Source organism: Heteronotia binoei, chromosome 3 (assembly GCF_032191835.1).
Source record: "Heteronotia binoei isolate CCM8104 ecotype False Entrance Well chromosome 3, APGP_CSIRO_Hbin_v1, whole genome shotgun sequence".
NCBI lineage: Eukaryota > Metazoa > Chordata > Lepidosauria > Squamata > Gekkonidae > Heteronotia > Heteronotia binoei.
In genome coordinates, this window is record NC_083225.1 from 158462368 (window position 1) to 158485274 (window position 22907).

The following is a 22907-nucleotide window of genomic DNA, read 5'->3' on the forward strand; positions in this document are numbered from 1 at the left end:
CCAATATCTGGTTTAAAGTCACATAGCAGGAACATTGAGTCACCAAGTTTAGTAATCTAGAGTTGATTTTTTTTTTGTTTAGAGAGAATGTGGCTGTTCATACTCCATGTTCCACCAAATATGATGCTGATAATGTAACGAAAATGTTTCTTAACCACTGTTCTTAGTGCAGGATAGCGATCAGAAAATTCCTTCGGTAATCAAAACCCTTAGTATGATTTCTTAAACCAGGAGTGTCAAACATGCAGCCCGGGGGCCAAATCAGGCCCCCGAGCAACTGGCTCTTGTCTGCTTCCTTCTTCCTTTCTCTTGCTTCCTTCTGCATTGCTGCTTGCATTGCATTGCAAGGCTTGCTCAATCGCACAGGAGCTACAGAGCAAAACCTCTATTTTCTCCATTGATTGATGCTCCCCCCCTGCTGGTTCCCTGGGGAAGGAGGAAAAGAGCCAGAGCTTCCTTTGCCCAGTTCCTTAGACCCATGGAAGAAATACAAAGAAAGCACTTTAAGACCAATGAGTGATAAATGTTTTAAGCATGTTTTTAATTTTTTTTAAAAAAATATTTAATTGTGTTTGTCTGTGTCCATTATAAAGTTTATATATCTGCTACCTAATTTTGAATAGGTATGCACATGGCCCAGCCTGACACAGCCCGACCAGGTCTCATTTACGTCAGATTCTGCCCACATAACAAATTAGTTCAATACCCTTGGTCTACATTGTGCTTGAATAGAGTTAACTTTGGAATAAAGAAAAAGAGAAGAGATTGGATTTATACCCAGTCCTTCACTCAGAGTGGTTTACAATCTCCTTTCCCTTCCCCTCCTCACAACAGGCGCCCTGTGAGGTAGGTGGGGCTGAGAGAGCTCTTTTGAGAACTGTGACTGGCCCAGGGTCACTCAGCAAGTGCATGTAGGAGGAGTCAGCACCTTTGACTCAAGATGTTTATGTAGTGTAAACTGTGATGGAACTGGCCCGATTCTGCCTTCAGACCCGGTCCCGTCAACTCCCTGCTGAGTCACCAACTCCTGGAGGGAGCTATTTCTCCTCTGGCCACTTGGGCTCGCTGCTACCACCTGCTCAGTCTAGGGGTTCAGATTGAGAGGAACAGGACTCCCAATCCCCCTCTCCAGCTATGAGGCCAGGCCTCAAGGTCCTCTGCCACCCTGTACTTGGGTATCACAGAGACCACAGCACTTCTTTGGGGAATCCCTGGAGGATTGGCACCTTATCCAACTGCATGCCTTCCCCCTTCCCCGGGGCCCCCTTCATAAAGCAGCGTGGTCTAAGTGGTCGGGATCTATGTGGTACAGAGTTTGACTGCCAGCATTCAAAACAGTAAAAATGTTTAATAAGAAGAGAAAGAAAATAAAAAAACAAAAACAGTTACATGTAAAAGTTTAGCACAGCACCTGATCAGCAACAAGAAGGGCAAATAAAAGGTGGATTTAAACGCATCCTCTCGTCCCTGGTGTAAACTTGGTCTACCTTGTGAATTACTTACTCGGTCTGACTGCCTGGGGTCCTCCTCCTCTTGAGTAGGCCTCTCCCACAGTCAGGAGCCCACAGACTCACAACCTCTCTCTTCGAGGGCCAGCTCCGGACTACCCTTTTCCCGCCTAATTCAAATTTAAAAAACCAAAAGAACTTCCTGCCCCTCTAGGAGGCTTTCCCCCTAGAGTTGCTGGTTTAACTCCAGAAGGGAGGAGGGAATGAGGGGAAGGCTAAAGAACTTCCTGCCCCTCTAGGAGGCTTTCCCCCTAGAGTTGATGGTTTAACTCCGGAAGGGAGGGGGGGAGTGCAGGAAAGGCTAGGCCCCAAAGCCTGCCTAGTAGTTTCATGTTCCCCTCCAGCCAAGCACCAACATTAACCAAGATGGCGTTTCTCCACATAAACGTTTGAAGATTTGCACAACCCCAGCACGAATATCTGACGAAGCCTCCATGTGAAATGGCCGGCTCCAGCTTGCGGCCCGTGATCAATTAATGGAATTGGGGTTCAGCTTCATTGCCACCGACGATCTCTGAAAAATGGCACTGTTTTTTGCCTCTGAATTTATGGAATGATTGCAGTGGAGTTAACTGGATTTTGAACTGCTGATTTGTTGTCTCCCAGTTACACCGGGAGTTTGTCGGGTCAAAGTGAAAGTTGTATGAACAAACACATGAAATTGTTTTTTAATGTTTATATTGCACTTTTGAATTTTGGAATAATTACACTCTTTAATTTGTTATATAATTGTTTGCGAGTAATTGAAGCCGTGAGCCTTTGAGGTTTTTTCTGGGTGTCTTTTCCACAGCTTCCTCTTGTTGCTTGTGATCTGTTTTGAGTTCATAACTGAGCAAAGCATTCATTTTGTCAAAAAAAAAATCTCAACAGTGCAAAGGACAGAAAAGTATCTCACACAGTTGCCTTTGAATATCCAGCAAATTTCAATATGAAGTAGCAAATGTGAATGGCAGGGCTTTTTTTGAGCAGGAGCACAGTTTCAGCGGGCTTGGTGTCAGGGGTGTGGCCTAATATGCAAATGAGTTTATGCTGGGCTTTTTCTGCAAAAAGCCCTGTGCAAAACAAGGGTGACATCAGGGGATGTATCCTAATATGCAAATGAATTCCTGTTGGGCTTTTTCTACCAAAAAAGCCCTGGTGAATGGTAAAGACGTTTCATGCTAGGTGGACTGTGACAAAAATAACTTCATAATCAGCAGGTTCAAAAACTGAAACACAGGAAAATAAATATCACACTGAATATTATTATGTTAAAGACTTACTGGCACAATCTTGGAAAAATGACATAGACAAAAGAACCTGCAATGATGGCAGTTTCTCAAAACCTGGTATACTGGTCTAACTAGAGCTCTTGTGCCATATTTAGTAAAAATTCTGATAGTCTTTACCAGATTTCAGTACTTGTGCCAATTCAGAATCATAAATACAAATGTGACCAAAGAAAATAACTTTGAAAGAGATCAGTAAAGTGAGGAAAGTCTTTCACTCTAGGGCTTTAGCCTGGTCAATCATAAATAAGTGAACAACAAAGTCAAAGGGGTCCAAGCTAACACCCTTCTTGCTTCTTCTTGCCACTCCAGGTGATCCCACTGCCTCCTAGGGTTGGTACTACCCACTTTGCAAACCACTGCTCTAACCACAAAACATTAGACATCAAGTTACTTTATATAGTCCTGTAGCACCTGTGGCACAGAGTGGTAAAGCTGCAGTACTGCAGTCGGAGCTCTCTGCAGCGGAAGCTGGTTTCAGGTAGCCAGCTCCAGATTGACTCAGCCTTCCATCCTTCTGAGGTGGTAAAATGAGTATCCAGCTTGCTGGGGGGAAAGTGTAGATGACTGGGGAAGGAAATGGCAAACCACCCAGTTAAAAGTCTGCTGTGAAAACATTGTGAAAGCAACGTCACCCCAGAGTCGGAAACGACTGGTGCTTGCACAGAGGACTACCTTTACCTTTTTTAGCATCTTAAAGATCAACATTTACCAGGAGATAAGCTTTTGTGAATTAAGGCTCATTTTGTCAGATCTGATTAAATGAGTTTTGCTCATGAAAACATATGGCCTGGAAAATGTTGTCTTTATCTATTTATTTGATTCCATTTATATCTCCCCGCCCCCGCCCAAGTGGGCTTAAGGTGCTATTGGACTCAAATTTCGTTCTACTACTTCACACTAACATGATTACCTATCTGAAGTAAGTTACTTATGCATTCTTTAGCATTTCTGTAAAGCCTGCAAGTTTTCTACAATAAGTATTTACTGAATTGGTTCAGAATGTAATTGGTTCATATAGCCCGGGCTAGCTAAAAAGCTACACAGAATTAACATTAGATGTTGAAAACTGCAAGACAGGAACATAAGATGTTTGAGAGGCACAAGGATGACAGGAAAGCAGACAAAAAGGTGTGGGGAGGAGAGGTGGAAAGAAAGCAACTTTAACTTTAAATGCATTTCCCAAGCTGCCAGCTGGCTTGGCAAAGTGATTTAAGGAGAGAAAAAAGCCTTCTCCAAGCTGGCCAACGGGCTGGTGGGGGCTTTGAGAGTCACAGGTTGGACGCACTATGCCAAATGCAGCCCACAAGCAGTATTGGATGTTGATAATCCAAGTAAATAGGTTAGTAAGAGACCACGGAGGGCCACTGGCATAGTAGGTCAACTGCGTTTGAATAATAAATTGTGGTCGCCTGTTCTGGAATGCGGCTTGCAAACTAAACCAATTAAACAGAACGTTTCTATTTTCTAAGCCGTGTTTAGTAGGGCGAGGACACAAGCTTATGGTTGTCCATTTTCTTCTGGCAGGACTCACATGCTATTGTTAACACAACAGACAAAAAACAGAGTTTTCCCATTATTGCATTTCCAAGCCAGGAAAAGGTTGCGGCCGAATATCTTCTTTCATTGCCTATGAAAGCACTGGGTTCCTTCCGAAATGAGTTTGCAAACCTGCCTCAAAATCATCTAAACAGATTACAGTTACATGAGGGAAGGCAGTCTGCACTCGCTCAAATGCACTGTTCTTATCCCTTCATAGATCCCAAGAAGCAGTCCAAGTTTTGAAATGAAACCCTGACTCTACCCTGCGATATCACCTTCACTCTCTCTACACACCTTCCTCGCTGAGCCTCGAACGGGTTAAATTAGCCCGCTAGGAATTCTGGGAGCAGTAGCTTTTTGTTACCGCCGTAGAAAACTACAAGTTCCACATTACATCGGGTGCTGGTGTACGCGTAGTGTGGCAAAGGGGAGCCATTTTGAAGGGGGGAGGGCTGGGATTGTTGTGGTTTGTTGTACCGCAGCCTGGGATCCCCAATGTGTCCGCTTGACTAGAGGCCTCTTGGGCGGCGAGTGGCTTCTTTCCCTTGAGGTAGGTTTTGTTGCTTAGATTCGAATAGAGTCTTGTACAAGGTAGTGCTGAGCGGGGCGGACCTTACGGGGTTCACAGCTGGAAATTATATTGAAGAGTTGCGAGGGATGCTGACAAGTCCCCATGAGCGCTGGCGGGGGTGGGGTATTTCGTTATCCAAGTTCATCACCAAGCGTTGGGGAAGGAAGGATGTGGTGGCGGTTTAAGGTGAATAAGAGTCCCACCTCACTGATGTTCCCAACGATGGCGAAGGAGACGCAAAGTTGAGGGAAAACAAGGCCCCCCAGGCTGGTGAATAAATCAGTTCAACGTGGGAAGAAGGTGGGAGCTTTCTTCCGTAAGCGTCACAAACCCCGCCTGGCGGGGTCGGTATGCAGCCTTAGGAAAGGGCAAACTTAAAATAGTGTCGTGACAGCGCAGCCCTAAACAGGATCCTACTCTGATAAGCCCATTTATATCAATAGATTACGAGGAGAGTAATTCTGTTTAGGATTTCGTTTGGTGTCTTGTGCTTACCCTAAGGGAAATTATCTATTTGTTTTGTGTACGTATATGTTTAAATAGAGGAGGTGGTTGTGGCTGGGCTATCATGCAGTTAGAAACAATTATGTAATTTATTGTACTATTCTGTTGGTTTCACAATACTTAAATCTGATTTTGGTATCTGTAACTTAAGACTGTAAGGATATGGATGGTATTTTTAAAATGGAAGGGCAACATTATATGAGAACTTTCCCCTCCCTCCTTGTAAAATGAAAGACATGTTTCACAATATCCGCATGGATAATAAAAGTAACTTAATTTTTTCCCTAGTAGGATCCATTTTGGATGGGAGGGGGTCTTGAAACAGAAGACAGAAAGCGCCAATTCAGCTACTTTCTAACCACCACTGTACTGGCCCATAGCAGTTCTCCCCATATCTGACTACTTTTAATCATAAAATTGGTAGCAGATAAATATTGGAAATAATTTTGTTCTGTAAGCATAATAATGTGTTATTGTTTTAAGATGCTTCCTGTGGAAAGTAAGTCAAGATGTCTTGAAAGTCAGGATGGATCAGCAGTTGAACCATGTTCTAAAAAAATGAAATCAACAGAAGAGCCTTATGGCAAATCCTATGATGGATTGCAAAGCCTATATGAAGAAGTACACATTAAAAAAACCCATAGTGGGTTTATACCTCTGTCCCTCTCTGATGATGAGGATGGAATACATGAAACTACGGGAGACCGGGTCCCACCTAAAAAAGTGTTCCTTGGTATAAAGCCAGTGACGTATAAGCCTTCAAAGGCAACAAATAATGAAATTACAGGAAATAAGTACACTTTCTCTGGTGGTAATACTGTAGAAGTTAATAGAGCAAATAATGAATCACTGCAAGAACCCAAGACTGAAAGAGTTGATGAAGTTTATAGCACAAGCAAAGCGTTCATTGGACCCATATATAAAATTGAAGTTGTTCAGCAATCCAAGGAAAAGAAAAACTACACCAACAGAAACCACCAAAAAGTGCCAAAAATGCATGGTGATAGTTTTAAGAAAGAAATGATATCCAAACGGAGTTTATCCTGTGATATACCAAAAATAGAAGATGAATTATCCCAGTTCTATAGTGAAATTCATCAGCTTGAAAGTGATGAAAATACCTTGGATAAAGCTGAAAGAGACTTTCATAAGCAGCCTGTGGAATATAACAAATGGAATCAAATAGAGTATGTCAGCTCTCAAGACCTATCCTACAGTAAAACAGGTTCTAGTTGTGACGATGGTCCATGTTTTTACAGTGAACCCAGTGATCATAGAACATGCACTGAACAGAATCCCTACAATGGGCAGATGGGCCATAGAACTGGCAATGGACAGTCTTTTAATAATGATAGAAATGCATGGGAAGCTGAAAAACCATGTAATAAACAAGCAGATTCTAGATTCTGGAATGATTCTATTCCCTTTAAGCCTGGCTGGCAACAGGCACCTCCATTTATAGTACCTTATGGCCCACCACCTCCCCAGTTCATCCCTAATTTTAATTTTCAGGAGCTTGTTTCGTCATCGCATCATTCAAATTTCAGTTCTTCAAATGTAGGTCCATTTGAAAACACCCACATTAACACAAGCTGTTCACCAGCGAATAAAAATAGTGACTGTTCTAGTAATCCTAGTACTCCAAGTATACAGACCATTCAAAATGGATACAGTGCCCGTGAAGGGTATATAGGTAATGGTTTCTGTGAAACTGGAACATGTTGGAAAAATGCTCAACAAACTGAAAGGTCAAGTAGTGTTTCTCAGCAAATCCTGGAGGGCAGCTTATATGAGTCACAAAAGCAACTTCTGATCCTGAGAGGCCTTCCAGGCTCAGGGAAGACAACATTGTCTCGGTAAGAAAATGCTAACTTCAAACAAACCATATGACTCTTCCTTGTATGTTGCACTGTATGGAATTAAATCTGCAAATAGTTTGGTTTTTATTAAGAGCCTGTGAGGTTTTTTGGACTGTGGGGCAGTATGTGTTGTAAACATATTGATAAGTACTGAAAATTTTAGAAGAACAGCAGTAAAGTTGTTTTATTTGCATATTTAAAACATGGTTTACAACAGTCCTAACAATTTCATATTGACCAAGTAAATTGTAAAGGATGCTGATGGATTTTTTAAAAAAATGTAGTATTTTCTGTTATAATCAGAGTGTTATAGAAATACTACTTTCAAGCCCTAGATACAGAGTTCAGCTCAATTAGAAGATCTCTGGTGTTAGGCTAAGATAACTAAAATTATTTCTGTAAGGATTACTTGTTTGCTTGTTTACGTAGTAGTACTTCTCTTACATATGTATTTATTTTTAAAAGGGAAAAACTTGGAGAAATTATCAGTGACAAACTTAGTGAACAGTGTGGGGCTTGCAGACAGGCGTGCATTTTTGTGTGTGTGGTGGTTGTATGAACCTGTATGCCAGCTCTGGTCAGCTCAATGATTCCTTTTTGTAGTGCTCTTATTACAGATAACCTACCTGTTTACAAGCCTTCATCATTGCCTCACCTTGCATGATGAGCTCTCAGAAGTGGTGAGGAATGATTTATTCCTCTTAGGCTTTTAGGAAGCCATGTTAAGTCAGTAGTGTTTGAGAGGAGAATTTTGCTGAGGACTTGGACTTCAATTATTGCATTTTTGCAGGCAGTTCTATCTGTCTTTTGGCTGTCTCAGTGTGGGGATTTCCCCTGCAAGGACATCAGGAAGCTGACACAGTAAAGGAGAACAGATGATACTGTACCCAGTTATGGCATGACATGTTTGTGCTCTGTTTTTTCTTCCTGGAGAAAATATAAATCTCATATTCTCCAAAGTACAGAAAAAAGTGGGAGGTGGCTTTGGGTGGAACATCCATCAAGTTATTCTCCAGTAGCCACCACTAAGTTCTGCTGCCTTTAAAATGCTTTATTATTTCTTTACCAAGCAGCAGGGTTAGGAAAAAGAGGGGATATTGCAGGCTGAGAGGGAGCCTGTGCAATATGTATATGTGACCGGAAAGGTCAGAGAAGACAGCAACAGAGGAAACAGCATGTGGATTGTATTCCCACGAGTCCCTGCACCACTTGCTGCCATGACAAGGACACACTTTTGAATCCTTGTTTGAAAGCAGCCTTTCTCTATTGATGGTCAGTCGAGTTGATTGCTAGTTGTGCTGTAACCCTTTAATTTATTTTTTTTATTTATACTCTGCCCTATCCCGCAAGAGGGCTCAGGGCAGCTTACATCATTAAAAAACCTTACTGCAACATGAAATAAACCACATCAAAACTAAGCGATATCTTAATTACAGAATTATTAAATTAAATCAAAAGACCATAATCCACATTATGGCAACAGATCATAAAACCGCATATAGGCTGGAGGCATTCAGCTTGAGTACCTAGGTGGTAGGGCGCTGGGGGAAGCGATGACTTCAAGCGATGCCCACTGGATCAATTAAAAGCCTGGCAGAAGTACTCCATCTTGCAGGCCCTGCAAAACTTGGATAGGTCCCACAGGGCCTGAATCTCCAGTGGGAGCTCACTCCACCAGGTAGGGGCCTGGATCGAAAAGGCCCTGGCCCTCGTTGAAGCCAGTCAGGCATCTTTAGGACCAGGAATCATGAGAAGATGGTGTGTAGCTGACCTCAGAGCCCAGGGGGGCTTGTATGGGGAGAGGCGGTCCCAAAGATATACAGGCCTCAAGCCATAAAGGGCCTTAAAGGTAAGGACCAACACCTTGAAACAGATCCGATAAGTTGTAGCCAGTGCAGTTCACACAGCACCTGATGCATCCGCACCCGTATAGGCCTCGGTTTTTAATATATATTATAAGCAACTCTTACCTATTGGAAGGGCAGGGCAGAAATGTTATGGATATGTTTCATCTTTACTCCAAAGAGCACATGGCATCCATGGATTGCATTCCCCTGCCCCTGTTTACATCAGCCCTATGAAGTAAGTTAAACTAACAGAGCAGTGAATCTCATGGCTCAAGTGAAAATTCAAACTCTGGTCCAACTCAGTTGCTGTGTCAGACTAACCCACAGTTAGTTGGTCTTCATTTGCTGCATAGAAGCTCTATTTATGAATGGGTCTTCAGCCTTTATTAGGGGAAATTACATAGATTGCATATATTGCCACTGGACCATAACTAAGTAAAGCCTAAACCACATTAGTATATGATTACTTGTATGTGTAGAATACTCAGCTTTACGGTTAATTTTTCTACAGAATGTTTTCTCAGTGTCTGGTGTGTTGGAACTTTCTCTGTACCTGGGAATAAACTAAACCTTGATCTGTGAGATGTAGCTGCAAATTCCATTTTGTTACATATCAGTACCTATGCCTAGTGATTTTTCTGGTAGACAGCTATCTTATTAGTTATTATCTGGTAGTATTCAGTGTTATATGGGAAGGGTAATGGAATTAATAATTATAGTGACCAATGTTTGTTCCTATGGAAATAACTGCTGAAGTAACATATGTCTTTAACAGAGGATGTGTGTGTCCTCTTGCTACTTTAAAAACAAATTACCGTATTTTTTGCACCATAAGACTCACTTTTCCCCCCCCCAAAAAGTGGAGGGAAAAGTGTGTGCGTCTTAAGGAGCGAATACTGCAAAAAATTCACACAAATGCCTCTAAATTCACACAAACAGCTCTAAAAACTAGGTGCGTCTTATGCTCAGGTGCGTCTTATGGAGCGAAAAATACGGTAACTTGAGAAGCATGCAAGAACATCCCAGTACAGTATATTAACTTGGCTGCCACCTAGAATTTATGCAGACTTGAGCAGGGGCAGTTTTTGCCTCTGCCCCCTCAGCAGTTGAAAATACTCCCTGAAATACAGTTTGTATGGCATGTAGATACCCAGGAATAGCTTGGCAGGGAGGAAATCAGTGAAAACTACCCTCCCTTCTTTTTGTGCCTGCAGAAATGTTGGGTCAGATCCAAGCCATTACTTTTGTTAGAATACCAGTTATGGGGCTAGAGAATGAAAAAAATGAGCTGGACTGTTTGAATGTTAGGTCGGGGAACAAACAGATTGGAAGCCTTCGTCATTTACAGATCCTAGCATTTGGGCTGTGAATTTTCATACACAGTTTACCTGAATGGAAGAGTGGTTTAGTTTCTAGTAGGCTTTAACATTAATAGATACTTTGGGTATAGTGTGCCTGTTTTTAAGGCTGTATTAAAAATATTAACGTTTTAACTGTAGATTGTCCTAGACAACACATTTCTAAGGAGATCAGATTGCTCATGAAATGCTAACAAGTATAGGTAACTCCTTAGCTTGTATAGTTGTATAGCAAAAATAGGAATTTAGGACATAGTCTTCCTGGATGCTTTCTATTGGTTTCCACCTTTTCTATTATGTCTGTGGTAGTTATTTTATATGAGCGAAATAGAAGAAAAAGTCCAGGAAATTAGCATTAGCCTTTGAACAATACAACGAATGAAATAGTTGGTGTAGAGGTGAGTCAGTTAATTGTCCCTGTGCAGAGTGGTAAAGCAGCAGTACTGCAGTACTGTGGTCTGAACTCTCTGTTCACCACCTGAGTTTGATTCCTACAGAAGCTGGATTCAGGTAGCCGGCCCAAGGTTGACTCAGCCTTCCATCCTTCCGAGGTCGGTAAAAAGAGTACCCAGCTTACTGGGGGGAAAGTGTGAAAGACTGGGGAAGGCAATGGCAAACCACCCCGTAAAAAGTCTGCTGTGAAAACATTGTGAAAGCAACATTACCCCAGAGTTGGAAATGACTGGTGCTTGCATAGGGGACCTTTCCTTTCCTCTAACACTTTTAGTGCATGAACCAACTGTACTTCAGGAAAAAGGGTGGAATAAATATGTAGTGAGGAAGAAGAATAGTTAGATTTATACCCATCCCCTTCACTCAAGAGTCTCAGAACAGCTTACAGTCTCCTTCCCTTCTTCCCACAACAGACACTTTGTGAAGTAGGTGGGGCTGAGAGAGCTCGTTTGAGATCTGAAAATAACTTTTGAAGTAACCAGGGCCACCCAGCTGGCTGCATGTGGATGAGTGGGGAATCAAGCCTGGCTCTCCAGATTAGAGTCCGCCACTCTTAACAACTGTGCCCCCAAAAATATTATATTTAAGCAGGAGAACAAAAAAAATAAATATTGTTAAAAACAAGTGAGTTAACATTCCAGTCTAAGCACATTTTTCAGCACTACAAAAATAAAACTTCGGCAATTCTATAATGATCTTGCTTTTTCTTCCACAGCATTCTGCTTGGTCAGAGTCGTGATGGCATTGTGTTCAGCACCGATGATTACTTTTGTCAGCAAGATGGATGGTCATATAATGTTGGTCAGCTTGGTGCTGCTCATGACTGGAACCAAAAGAGAGGTGTGAATGTATTAGATTTCATCATGTATAGTCATGTTAGAATGAAAAAATAAACTTAAACTCCCACTTTATAATAAAGCTCTATTGCAGAAGGTCCATCTGAATACACAAAGATTCAGTTGGCTAATTGGTTAATTTTTCAATTATTATATGTACTATTTGTACAGTTGCATTTTTACTATTTATTGCAGCAAAGCAAGCAATGGATCAAGGAAGATCTCCAATTATAATAGACAACACTAATACGCAAGCATGGGAAATGAAGCCTTATGTGGAAGCGGTAAATAGAGACTCCCTTTCTTTTATAATAGACAAAACAATTCAATCCGGAAATAAATCAGGAGAGCCAGTTTGGTGTAGTGGTTAAGTGTGCAGACTCTTATCTGGGAGAACCGGGTTTGATTCCCCACTCTTCGACTTGCACCTGCTAGCATGACCTTGGGTCAGCCACAGCTCTGGCAGAGGTTGTCCTTGAAAGGGCAGCTGCTGTGAGAACCTTCTCCAGCCCCACCCACCTCACAGGGTGACTGTTGTGGGAGAGGAAGGTAAAGGAGATTGTGAGCCGCTCTGAGACTCTTCAGAGTGGAGGGCGGAATATAAATCCAATATTATCATCTTCTATTAATTTTTCTGTTTGTTCTGTTTCACTTGCCATAATCTCACCACAAATGTTGGTAAACACCATGCCTTTATACTGAAATAAAGAACCTGGGATTTGGTCCTCTGAACTTTATCAAGAAGGTAGACTGTGACTCAATGGTTAGACATGGTTTGCTTGCAGAAGGTCCCAGATTAGTCACTCTGATCTATGGTTAAAAGGTCATAGATAACCAGTGTTAGGAAGGGCTTTTCTTTACCTAAGATCTTGGAGAACTGCTGACTGATTAGGTGATACTGTTATAGATGTTTCAGATGGATGACTTGGTGTAAGACATCTTCATATATTTTAACTAGTTTCTGATAGTTTCCTCTGAAATCACATTACAACACTTGGGTTAGAAGGAGACAATAAGTAATGTGCTTCTTTTTTTGTTTATTTGATTGCTTAGGCTCTAGGAAAATTCTATAGAGTGGAATTCCATGAACCAGACACATGGTGGAAGTTTGACCCTGAAGAATTAGAAAAGTGAGGCCTATGTTTTATTTTCTTGTTTGAGGAATGCATGAAGTTCTCTTTAGAATCCAGTATTGTACTAACATGTGCTCTTTGTAGTTTTTTTCTTGTACTCCCACTTGTAAGCATCTTCAACCAAAATTTTTCAACACTAGACCTGTGCTACCCTTTTGAGAACAGATATATCCTCTATGTTACTTCTAATGAGACATGCTGGTTGGGTCAGGGGATCCTTTGCCCTGAGCTTCCATTGCCTGCTGCCACTCCAAGTAGTAATAGGAAAAATTAAAGCTCACTGGCATCATAAGCATGAAGATGTTGCTTCTGTGGAAATCCCAAAGCAATGGCTGTACCGTTCAGGGTTGATTTGATTTAATTCAAATTAAAATCACTTGTCAGTAACACTCAATTTAAATTATGGTTTTCTACATAAACTCTCATTCTTGGCGGCCTTAATATTTACAACCCATATTGAGGTTTAATTTTAGTATAATAACTTTTCAGGTTAGTTTTAGTTATATCAGAAAATTAATATATATATTTATTCATTTTTATCCACCCTGGTACCATTGTCACTTCTGGGATTTCTCAGAAGCAATGTCACCATGTTTACAATGCATTCCCCCAGCCATGTCCCTGCCAGTTGCCTGAGAACCCGATTAACAACAGAGGTCATATTTTGCTTCTCTGTTCACTTTCATTTCCTTGTTTGTATCTTCTGTTTGTCTTCTAGGTCTGGGGGTGCGGGTGGGGGTGGGTGGGCAACACAGTCCTGTGAGTCCTCTTTCTGAAGCTTAGTAGTAGAAATTGGTTTGACAAATCTTTTTTTTAAAGTTATTATTAAAAAGACATTATTTCAAGGTTACTGCTGGCCAGTTAAATTTGTTTCGTTAAACATATAGCCAAGTAGACACTTTTCCAAATTTCCCTTTGAAGTGCTGGATTACCTCTGGATAGTTTAAATGTCACACTTTTAAAAATATTTAAATGTATTATCAGGTCTTCAGTATATAGTATATTATTTTCAGTGTGCATGTAACCCACACACTGTAGCTGGAGATGAGCAATTTCTTCTTAGGTTTTTAAGGAAAAATAGCCAAGCAATATTCCAACTTTGAGTGGAAGGCTGGGTTCAGGTTGGGATAGCCCTGTTTAATCCTTTCTGCTCAAATCTGTGCTCAGTTCCCTGGTTGCTTTTCCACCCCTAGGAGAGGGGGGCATCACTAGTTTTGATTTTGACTCTGACATGATTCTTGAAAGTAGACAAGCTGAAGGCATTCTGGGGTGATCTGATTAATCAAAGACTTGAACTTAATTTCTTGTTTTTTGTAGGAGGAACAAGCATGGGGTCAGTCGTGAGAAGATTATTCAAATGCTGGAAAGATATGAATATCAAATATCTATACCCATTGTTATGAATTCAGTGCTACCTTTTCATAAAACTTCACAAAGGCCTCCTCCACAAAGAAGACAGAGGTGGGGAGGCAGTTCAGACTCTTGGAATACGTTCAGTGTTTCCAATAGCTGATAAGTTAGGGTTCATTGAACTTAGGCCAGTTTGTTTGCAATTTGAAAATATGTAAATACTGCAATCCAGCATAGAGTTCAGTTTACTTGCATCTATGGAAATTAATGGATTTAAGTTTCCTTCACTCTGTGTAGGATTATCAAACTATTCAGCCAATTTCTTTTGAGGCTTAAGTAATTTTACTGTAGATTATTACCTCTTGGAGACTGTTTATAAATAATGTAAATAAATGTTTAATTTTAAAACTGAGTGTTAAATATTTTAAATATATATATATTTGTACTAACCGTGGTTTTTAAGAATCCCCATCAGATTATGTGGATATTCTGTGCGGTTTATAATTGGATTTTAACAAGAGTGTTCTTGCTTATGGAGAAACTGCTGAGCAGTTTTGTTAAGAATTCTAATTAGACTATAATGAATTTTCATAAGTACAGTATCCAGAAGAATAACTTTTTACATTGGTGTTACATTTGAACCATTGCCTTTCACTGCTTTTCAGTAGTGATCCCAGTTGTATTTTATATCAGTTATTTCAACTGTAGCTAAGCTTGTCATTTTCTAAAAGACTAAGGCTAAATTTGTTTTTTGTATAAACAAAGAGCTGTGAAGCATTAGTCAAGCCCCTACAATTAAAATTTGTGGTTTGAACATATCAGCAGGCAACATGCAGACTTAACTTGGAATCCTAATACACTCCTCTGTCTGAAACTTTTTAGAAATATACTAAATTTCATACTATGCTGTATGGAAATCTAGTGGTCTTGTTTTTTGTGCACGTAGCTTTATAAAAGAAGCAGTATGTCTTAATGATGTGTTGAAAGACTTCAGACGTTGACCACAGTTACTTTTAAGTCATGTTACATTGTTATGTGATGCAGACAAGAACCAGGTTGCTGAGGCAGTAGATAATTGTGTTAATTCTGTATTATTTTTGTATGTTGTAAATGTTTATCAGTTGCTTGCCTCTTTTCATATCAGCTGATGCAGCTTATGGTAGGATTGCTGTTTCAGCAATTCATTGTGTGCAATTGAAGGCTTGGATCCTGTGGAACTTTTCCATGCAAGACTGTGTTTGCTTCTAGCACAAATAGCCTTGCACCATTAGAAGAGCCTCTTGCCGTAGAAGAATGTTGCTTGTGTTGGAGGAAAACTCCCCCCATTAGCAAACAAGTGTCATTGGATCCAGTCCAGTATCTTGATATTTGTACTTCATGGCTTTAGCTCAGAGAAAATATTTTTAAAAATCAGGAATGAAACATTAGGACCTTTGTGTTTTGGCCTCTCAAACAACTGTTGGGAGCATACCTGATGACAGTTTTGGTTTTCTAAAATTGGTTTATCCATCTTTTTTTTTAAACATGGGAAGTTTTCAGAGATCATAGTTGCATGTCATATTGCCTGGGTAGTTTGATTTTTTTTTTTTCATTTCAAACAGCTAGTTCAGGTATGGTGGATTTGTGGTGGATTTTGCGGAAGAGAAATAAAAGCCATTTATCTCAGTTTTTGCAAATCTTTGGAGCTTCTGCCCTTCTATTTCAGTATTGTTATCCCAGATGCCTTTCTTGGCTCTTTAAAGCAAAGACAGCACTCACTGGTTTTTGCATCATTTGGGGGAGGCTGTATTTCTCTGGCAGCTGCACATGTACTTGTGTTTTCTTTCTCTCCTGGCTTTACAAGGCCATGACAGATGAGTGGGCAGGTCTAGTTAACTACACAGATGCTTCTTTGAGGACTAATGCCACTCAGCTGAGCTTTTTACGCTGCTGTATGATCACTTAACTGTCCTGACACTTTTGTGAAGCCTGGGATTATTTTTTATTCTTAAGTAGCCTATTCATGTGTTACATTTGTTGGCTTCATTTTCTGGAGAGCATATGTGAGCTTCTGTGAAGATAATGTTAATTGGTTCTGTACACTTTAAACACTGAAAAGCTAAGGGCTACATTCGTAATGCTGGGTCTGAACATTTAGTCTGGATAACCCAATTTAAATAAACCTTGCTTAAAGTGACATGTAATTTCCTGATCTGTACTCCTGGAATCTCATACACAAAAGTAGCCCCTCTTAAGTCGCTAGGATTTTTTATAAATTATAGAGGCAGAGTGGCTAAGTTGCTGGCACCCAGGATGTGCAAATGAAAAAAATGTTTATGCTATCTGTTGCTTCAGAGTAGCTTTCTCCTCCTTTTACTGTTTGTTTTTTTAACACAGAAGATGACTGTATTGTCAGCACAGTTAAATATCTTGGTTTCAAACACTGCTAAGAGTTATCTGTATAATTCAGCTAACATGTTGGACAAGTGTCGCTTGGCAATTTTACTTGGATTGCATGTAAGTTTAGTGGCAAGATTAGAAGAGCAGAAACACTCCTTTTGTGCAAGCTCCGCTGGAAATGGATGGCCTCTGCGGAAGATCACAGGGATGCTCTTGCCCCAGTCATGTACATTTCTGCTGTATTTGTGCTCCAAGCTGACCCAGTAGGCACATTGGCCTAGGACTGGTTGAAAGATAATATCAGCCAGCTTCAGCGGGTTATTTTTGATGTGAAGAAAAGTTATCTCTGCTTTTCCAAATTAAGTAGGGGTTTCTTTTTTGGGGGGAGGGGGGGAAGCTCATCAGAAAACAGTCTCTTGAAATACCTTTCTAAAGAGGTTACATTATAGAAGAGCTGTTATCTGTTGTATAAGCGTACAAGTGGAACACAATTCAAGTCTAGTAGCATCTTAAAGACCAATACAATTTTCCAGGATGTATATATAAGCTTTCATGAACTGAAGCTCACTTCTGTTACAGTTGTTACTCATGGAAGGTTATATCCTGGAAAATGTTCTTGGTCTTTGAGCTGCTGCTGGGCTGCAGTTTAGTTCTGCTGCTGCTAGTTAACATGGCTGCCTGCCTGAAACTCTTCATATTACAAGTGCTTGCTGATCAGCTAGCTAATTGTTTCCAAGTTAATAGCAGTATCCCTCATCCATTGATGCTAACACTCAGCTTCCTTGTAACTAGGATTATGTGCATAACTCATGCAAATATGTCAAAAGATTGATGGAAACTTTTATTCTTGCCTATCGGGCCAAAGGTTGCCATATTGCATTGCCACGTTTATGGTTCACAGGCTGCTTCTATGTGTATGGGTTGCATGATTTTTGCCTTTGTGCCCCTGGAAATGAATTGAATTGTGGAGGACAGTTTTGCTCAATTCAGTGTAAGCTTGCAAATGAGGATCAGATATTTGTGCATTTGCAAGACCCTTAACATGTAAGAGGTTATCAAAGATTTCAGGTTTTCACGGCTGGTAACATCATTAGGGTTTGTAGAATCTTTCGGGATCAAGTGCCGTGTTCTACTGGAGAAAGTTTTCCTTCCAGACGTTTCGTTCTCAGCTGCGGAGAACATCCTCAGTGGCATTGCAGCCGGAGCAGGCGCTCAGACCTTCTTGGCTGCTGTGCGTTGAGTTCATGTGATACATTTCAATGCACAGCAGCCAAGAAGGTCTGAGCGCCTGCTCCGGCTGCAATGCCACTGAGGATGTTCTCTGCAGCTGAGAACGAAACGTCTGGAAGGAAAACTTTCTCCAGTAGAACACGGCACTTGATCCCAAAAGATTCTACAAACCCTAATGATGTAAGAGGTTCATTGGATCAGACTAAGTAAAAGCAACAGCCAAAGTGTCCTACAGCTCTGAGTTTCTTCTTGTAACATTAAGAAGTTCCTGAGATCCACTCAGCATTTTTCTATAGACTGGCTTTTGTTTAGTTTAATTATCCAAGGTTTATATGAGCAACATAGGGTAAGAGAAAAGATAGAGGGCTGAGAACCTGTTGTTATTAAAATAAAAAAAGGTTAGAAATCAAATCCAGATATTTAACTTTGTTCAGTTACTTTTGTGTGCAATCTGTTTTAATGTGTGATGAAAATGTGCATGTAAAACCCTTGATATAAATTTTTATTAAATTAAAAATTAGAATTGATGCTTAATTTATTTGTAACATGTTGTGTTAATGTTTCACCAGTGAGTTTAATATGAAACTTTTGATATTCATGTACTAAACTTGATGGTTTAGTAAGCTGAAGGTATTAAAATATCTTTTAGATTTATTGGATTTATATCCCACCCTCCCCTCTGAAGCAAGCTCAGGGCGGGTCACAATGGTAAATGGTAATAACAATTCAATTAATAAATACTGAATAAACACAAACAATTCATGAAATCAACAGTTATCCAGTCTCGAGGTGACTGTAGCATGGATCAGTTGCCAGGCCACCACGCTCGAGGAAGGGGACCAGTTGTCTTTATCCACCAGATAGAAAAAGGTGGATTTGGCAGTGGCCACTATCTGAGCCTCCATTATTAAAGAAGGCTTCAGTAGCACCCCCAAGATTCTGAACCTGGGTGCCATTGTTAGTGGCGCACCATCAAAAACTGCTAGGGAAATTTCCCTGCCCAGACTGCCGCGACTCAGGCAAAGGACTTCTGTCTTCGGGTTCAGCTTCAGCTGGCTCAGCCTAACATTTGAGAGAGGCAATCTGTAATTGTTACTTTGTGGACAATATTAACTAAGTAACCTGTTTGGCTTGCTCAGATTTGTTTCTTGGCTAACAGTTAATGCCATGATATATGACATCTTTTAGAAACTGAGGAGAGTATTAAACCAAAGGGGGGAAATTCTGTCTGCAAACCAGGGGTCGTTTTGTAGAAAACTAGATGGTGGAGCTGGTCCAGGGATTGTTATGCAGCTGCACCTACTATTCAGTGGACAAGGTAGATAGGCAGGGAGGAGGAGGGGGAACCCTCAGAAAGGTTCAGGAGCTGTGCTCCTGTGAGCTCCTGCTGAATTCAAGGCCTGCTGCAAACTATCAAATGCGTATGAAGTAACCTTTTGGATCTCACACTTATAGCTTCAATGACTTCAAAGAGTGCAACTGGTTGTCTTCAAAATCACCTTTGTTGGTTTGGGAGATATAGTTGATTACATTATGTGCTTAATCAAGGAAGTAAACTGTTCAGAATGGTTTAAAGTTTTGTCTTTTTGTAATTTTATCCACTACTCAGCAGAAACAAATAAGACAATAGTGTAGTATTCTTTTCTTGATTAGATCTCTGTTTTAAACAGGTATATTAAGCTGCATGCTTCTTTTCATGTCAGTGCTCAAAATGTACTTTTGGATGCCACAATGTTGTTTGCTTATTCACAGATGGATTTTACCAAGTCCACCATGAGCTGTTCTGACACAATCCCAGCTGCTACAGATTTACTTAATAACACAGCAGCAGCACACAGTCTATTTCATAGAGTTAAGAGCCAGTTTGATGTAGTGGTTAAGTGCATGGACTCTTATCTGGGAGAACCGGGTTTGATTCCCCACTCCTCCACTTGCAGCTGCTGGAATGGCCTTGGGTCAGCCATAGCTCTCGTAGGAGTTGTCCTTGAAAGGGCAGCTGCTATAAGAGCTCTCTCAGCCCCGCCTACCTCACAGGGTGTCTGTTGTGGGCCGGGGGGAGAGATAAAGGAGATTGTGACTACTCTGAGATTCAGAATATAGGGTGGGATATAAATCCAATATCATCATCATCTTCAAGTGTACGTAGTATTGTGGTGGTGCTCCATCACAGAAATAATGCAAAGCAGCCAAATCAGTGCAACAGTTAGAAATCAAGTTCTAGCAACTCTAGTGTTCTACTCATTTCACACGTATTATATTAGCATAAAGCTCTGTCTTTGGCTGATTGAAAGTAGTTTCATATACCTGTGGCATCTTGTCAAAGCTGCAGTTATCCCTTGCAGAAAATACAGTTGCAGTAGACTGACAGAACTGTCTTAATGCCTCTGTACGTGAAGTGTGGTTTTCTGTTATTTTCTTAATATTACACATTGAAATGATTTCATGAGTTATGACAGTGACAGTGTTAAAAGTTCAAATAAAGCCTCCAAATCGATTGGAATCAAGAAAACCAACTGCAAATCATTATGAATCTATCACAGACTTAAATCCAGCAGAGGATTTCTGTGGTCAGAATCCATTTTCCCCTGCCATGGACCTATGACTCCCTCTTAATGCTGTGCTTGGGGATTCTCTTTATGCTAAGAGCTGCAGCAGAAGGGGGAGAGCACATGCATTGTCACAAGGTGCTAAGCTTTAGATCCAAGCAAAAATTGTCTAATAACTTTTCACCCGTTCAGTATGCACTTTGTCAATGACATGGGGATTTTACCTATCACAACTCTTTTGTGTAATGCTGCCGCCAGGAATTTAATTCCAAACTTTTCATTTAATGTTCCCAACTGAATTTGTGCCTAAGCTCTAAGGCTTCTTCATTGGACTATGTGGCCCTGAGGATGAGACTCTTATAAAATCATAGGACTCCAGGATAATATAAAACAAAATAAAACTTTATTTGTACAATAAATGTATTGGTTTCAAAATGTTTATAGCTTAATTCTTCAATGAATAATAATTTCTGACTGAGGTGTCACTCTTTCACTGCACATACTCCTTTCCTCTCAAATCTTCCTTTCTCTTAACTTTCTGACAGCTTTTGTCTCTCACTCCTGTAATACTCTGACAAAATTACATTTTGGCTCTCTGTCTAGCCCTAATATGCCCTCTTAGTATTTCTACTTTTCTTCTATAGAATCTTAATGCTTTTCACAGCACTATATGGGATTCTAATCAGAAGACTGCTTCTCAGACTCTTTAGACTGCTGACCACAACTGATAGTTAACTGCCTCCCCTCTGCTGAGAGATCATTGCAGCGGACTGACTTTTCTCTCTCTCCCTCCCCCCTGCACATACTTCTTAGCTCTGCCCATACTCTCAGTCACCAACCAATCACCTCACTTGCTCATTCCCCCTCTTTCACCCCCCCCTTTCTCTACTGCAACTTACCAACAATTAACACATCCATATAAATTCAGATCATTACAATACCACAAAGCAGTAACTACAGGTGTGGCTGCAGACTTCAGAATTAGTTTGGAAGATAACAATTCTTATACTATATATGTGGCACTAGTATTGTCAAATATATGCCAAGCCATAATTTATTCACAAACTTGTTCATTGTAGTGTCAATCTTATTGCCCTTTTTCAGGCATTTGGTCCAGAGATAAAATTGCTTGTGCTTAGCAGTTTTGAATAAAAATGCCAAATTATCTTCTACAATATGCAGAATTACCTTCTACAGCAAATTATCTTCTACAATATCTTCTGACACATACTAATGTAGGACAAAAACTAGTTGAAAAAACAAAACTTATGTCTTGGGGATCATAGTGCTTCCATTTTCTACTTATGGTGTATTTTTGTTCCAGGGCATCATTGGGGGTTGAGGTCGGATAGAATAAGGGACTATGATTAGTTGGCAGAGTGCTGAGATAGCAGAACAGATTGTGTCACTTGAGATTACAGATGGGGCCATACTACTTTTGAGTCACTGTAATAAAAATTGCTCCAAACAGAAAACTAGTGCATCAAAGGGGAAAAGTTGTAGCTCAGCCATTTCCCTAAACACAGGAGAATTTTGGAAAGGGGGGGATATAATTTCTTGCTTTTACAGGAAATCTGAACTAGTTAAAACTATAATCCGCTGTCACCCAATAAAATAAATTGCTAGCATATGTCAGTCTTGTCTAGGGAATTTTCAGGAATGCGAAGGTAACAAAGGTGACTTGACAGCACAACAGTTTTTTCAAAGTCCTTGATATGGCATTCCTGAAGATTATTCATGAAAGCACCCTGTTATCATCTGTGTTAAACAGTTTGTGATAACACATTGTAACAAAATCAGTAATGCAATGGTGAAGCCTTTCACATATAAGCATGCACTTAAAGGTTGGAATAACTTCTACCTTTTAACATCTCAGTTGTGAATATGATGGTTCAGAGAGATAATCCATTAAAAGGTTTTGATTTGCATCAGACATAATGGGAGGATACTCTTCATAATTGTCTATACTAGAGGAGGAAAAGGCAGCCATAACAATTCATTTTTATCTTGGTTTGATTTAAACTTGAAGGTATCTCTAAGCCATGTTGAACATGATAACTTCTTACTGTTTTCAAAGAACTTAAATACATTCATGTTACATTTTCTCATTAGAAGCAAAGTCTTGTCATTTTTTGTTTAAATGTTGTAACATGTTATCCTAATGTGCGTATAGTATCGTTATCAGCATAGTATAACATTATGTGATGTTGAATTCACTTAGTAAGTACAGCCCAACCCTAAGTATTTACATACTGGACCAAAAATACAAAGCAATTCGTAAAGAAATTGAATTGATATATATTCTTAACAAGTAGAATGGTAAACCTTTCATAAGTGTGGTCTTTGTTTGCTCCTACTTATTATCTACTGCAAAGTATTATATAGACTGTTAATCTAATAACTGTATTACGATTATTTTAATTCTTTTCATAGTTAGTTCTTTATTCTATTTAGGGAAACAGTTGTAAAGAAGAAACACAAACTGCACAAGATGAAACAGAGAAGGAAACGAAAGAGGAACGG

The 22907-nt window shown here is 40.1% G+C and overlaps 1 protein-coding gene and 1 long non-coding RNA gene across 3 annotated transcripts; both read left to right on the forward strand.

Moving 5' to 3' along the window:
* Window positions 1-4715: 4715 nt before the first annotated feature.
* On the forward strand, window positions 4716-6174 carry LOC132568662 (uncharacterized). The gene is made up of 2 exons (XR_009555205.1): window positions 4716-4868; window positions 5877-6174. It is a non-coding gene; the product is annotated as an uncharacterized LOC132568662 (long non-coding RNA).
* Window positions 6175-6226: 52 nt separating this feature from the next.
* LOC132568661 (NEDD4-binding protein 2-like 2) lies at window positions 6227-22898 on the forward strand. Of its 2 annotated transcripts, XM_060234713.1 has the most exons (6): window positions 6227-7249; window positions 11626-11750; window positions 11942-12030; window positions 12800-12876; window positions 14197-14340; window positions 22822-22898. In XM_060234713.1, exons 1-6 carry the CDS (start codon window positions 6387-6389, stop codon window positions 22850-22852), a joined length of 1329 nt encoding a protein of 442 aa, XP_060090696.1. In that variant the 5' UTR covers window positions 6227-6386; the 3' UTR covers window positions 22853-22898. The 2 variants fall into 2 exon arrangements, with proteins under 2 accessions (XP_060090696.1, XP_060090695.1); XM_060234712.1 differs by lacking the exon at window positions 22822-22898 and having other exon boundaries at window positions 14197-14641.
* The last annotated feature ends 9 nt before the right edge of the window (window positions 22899-22907 follow it).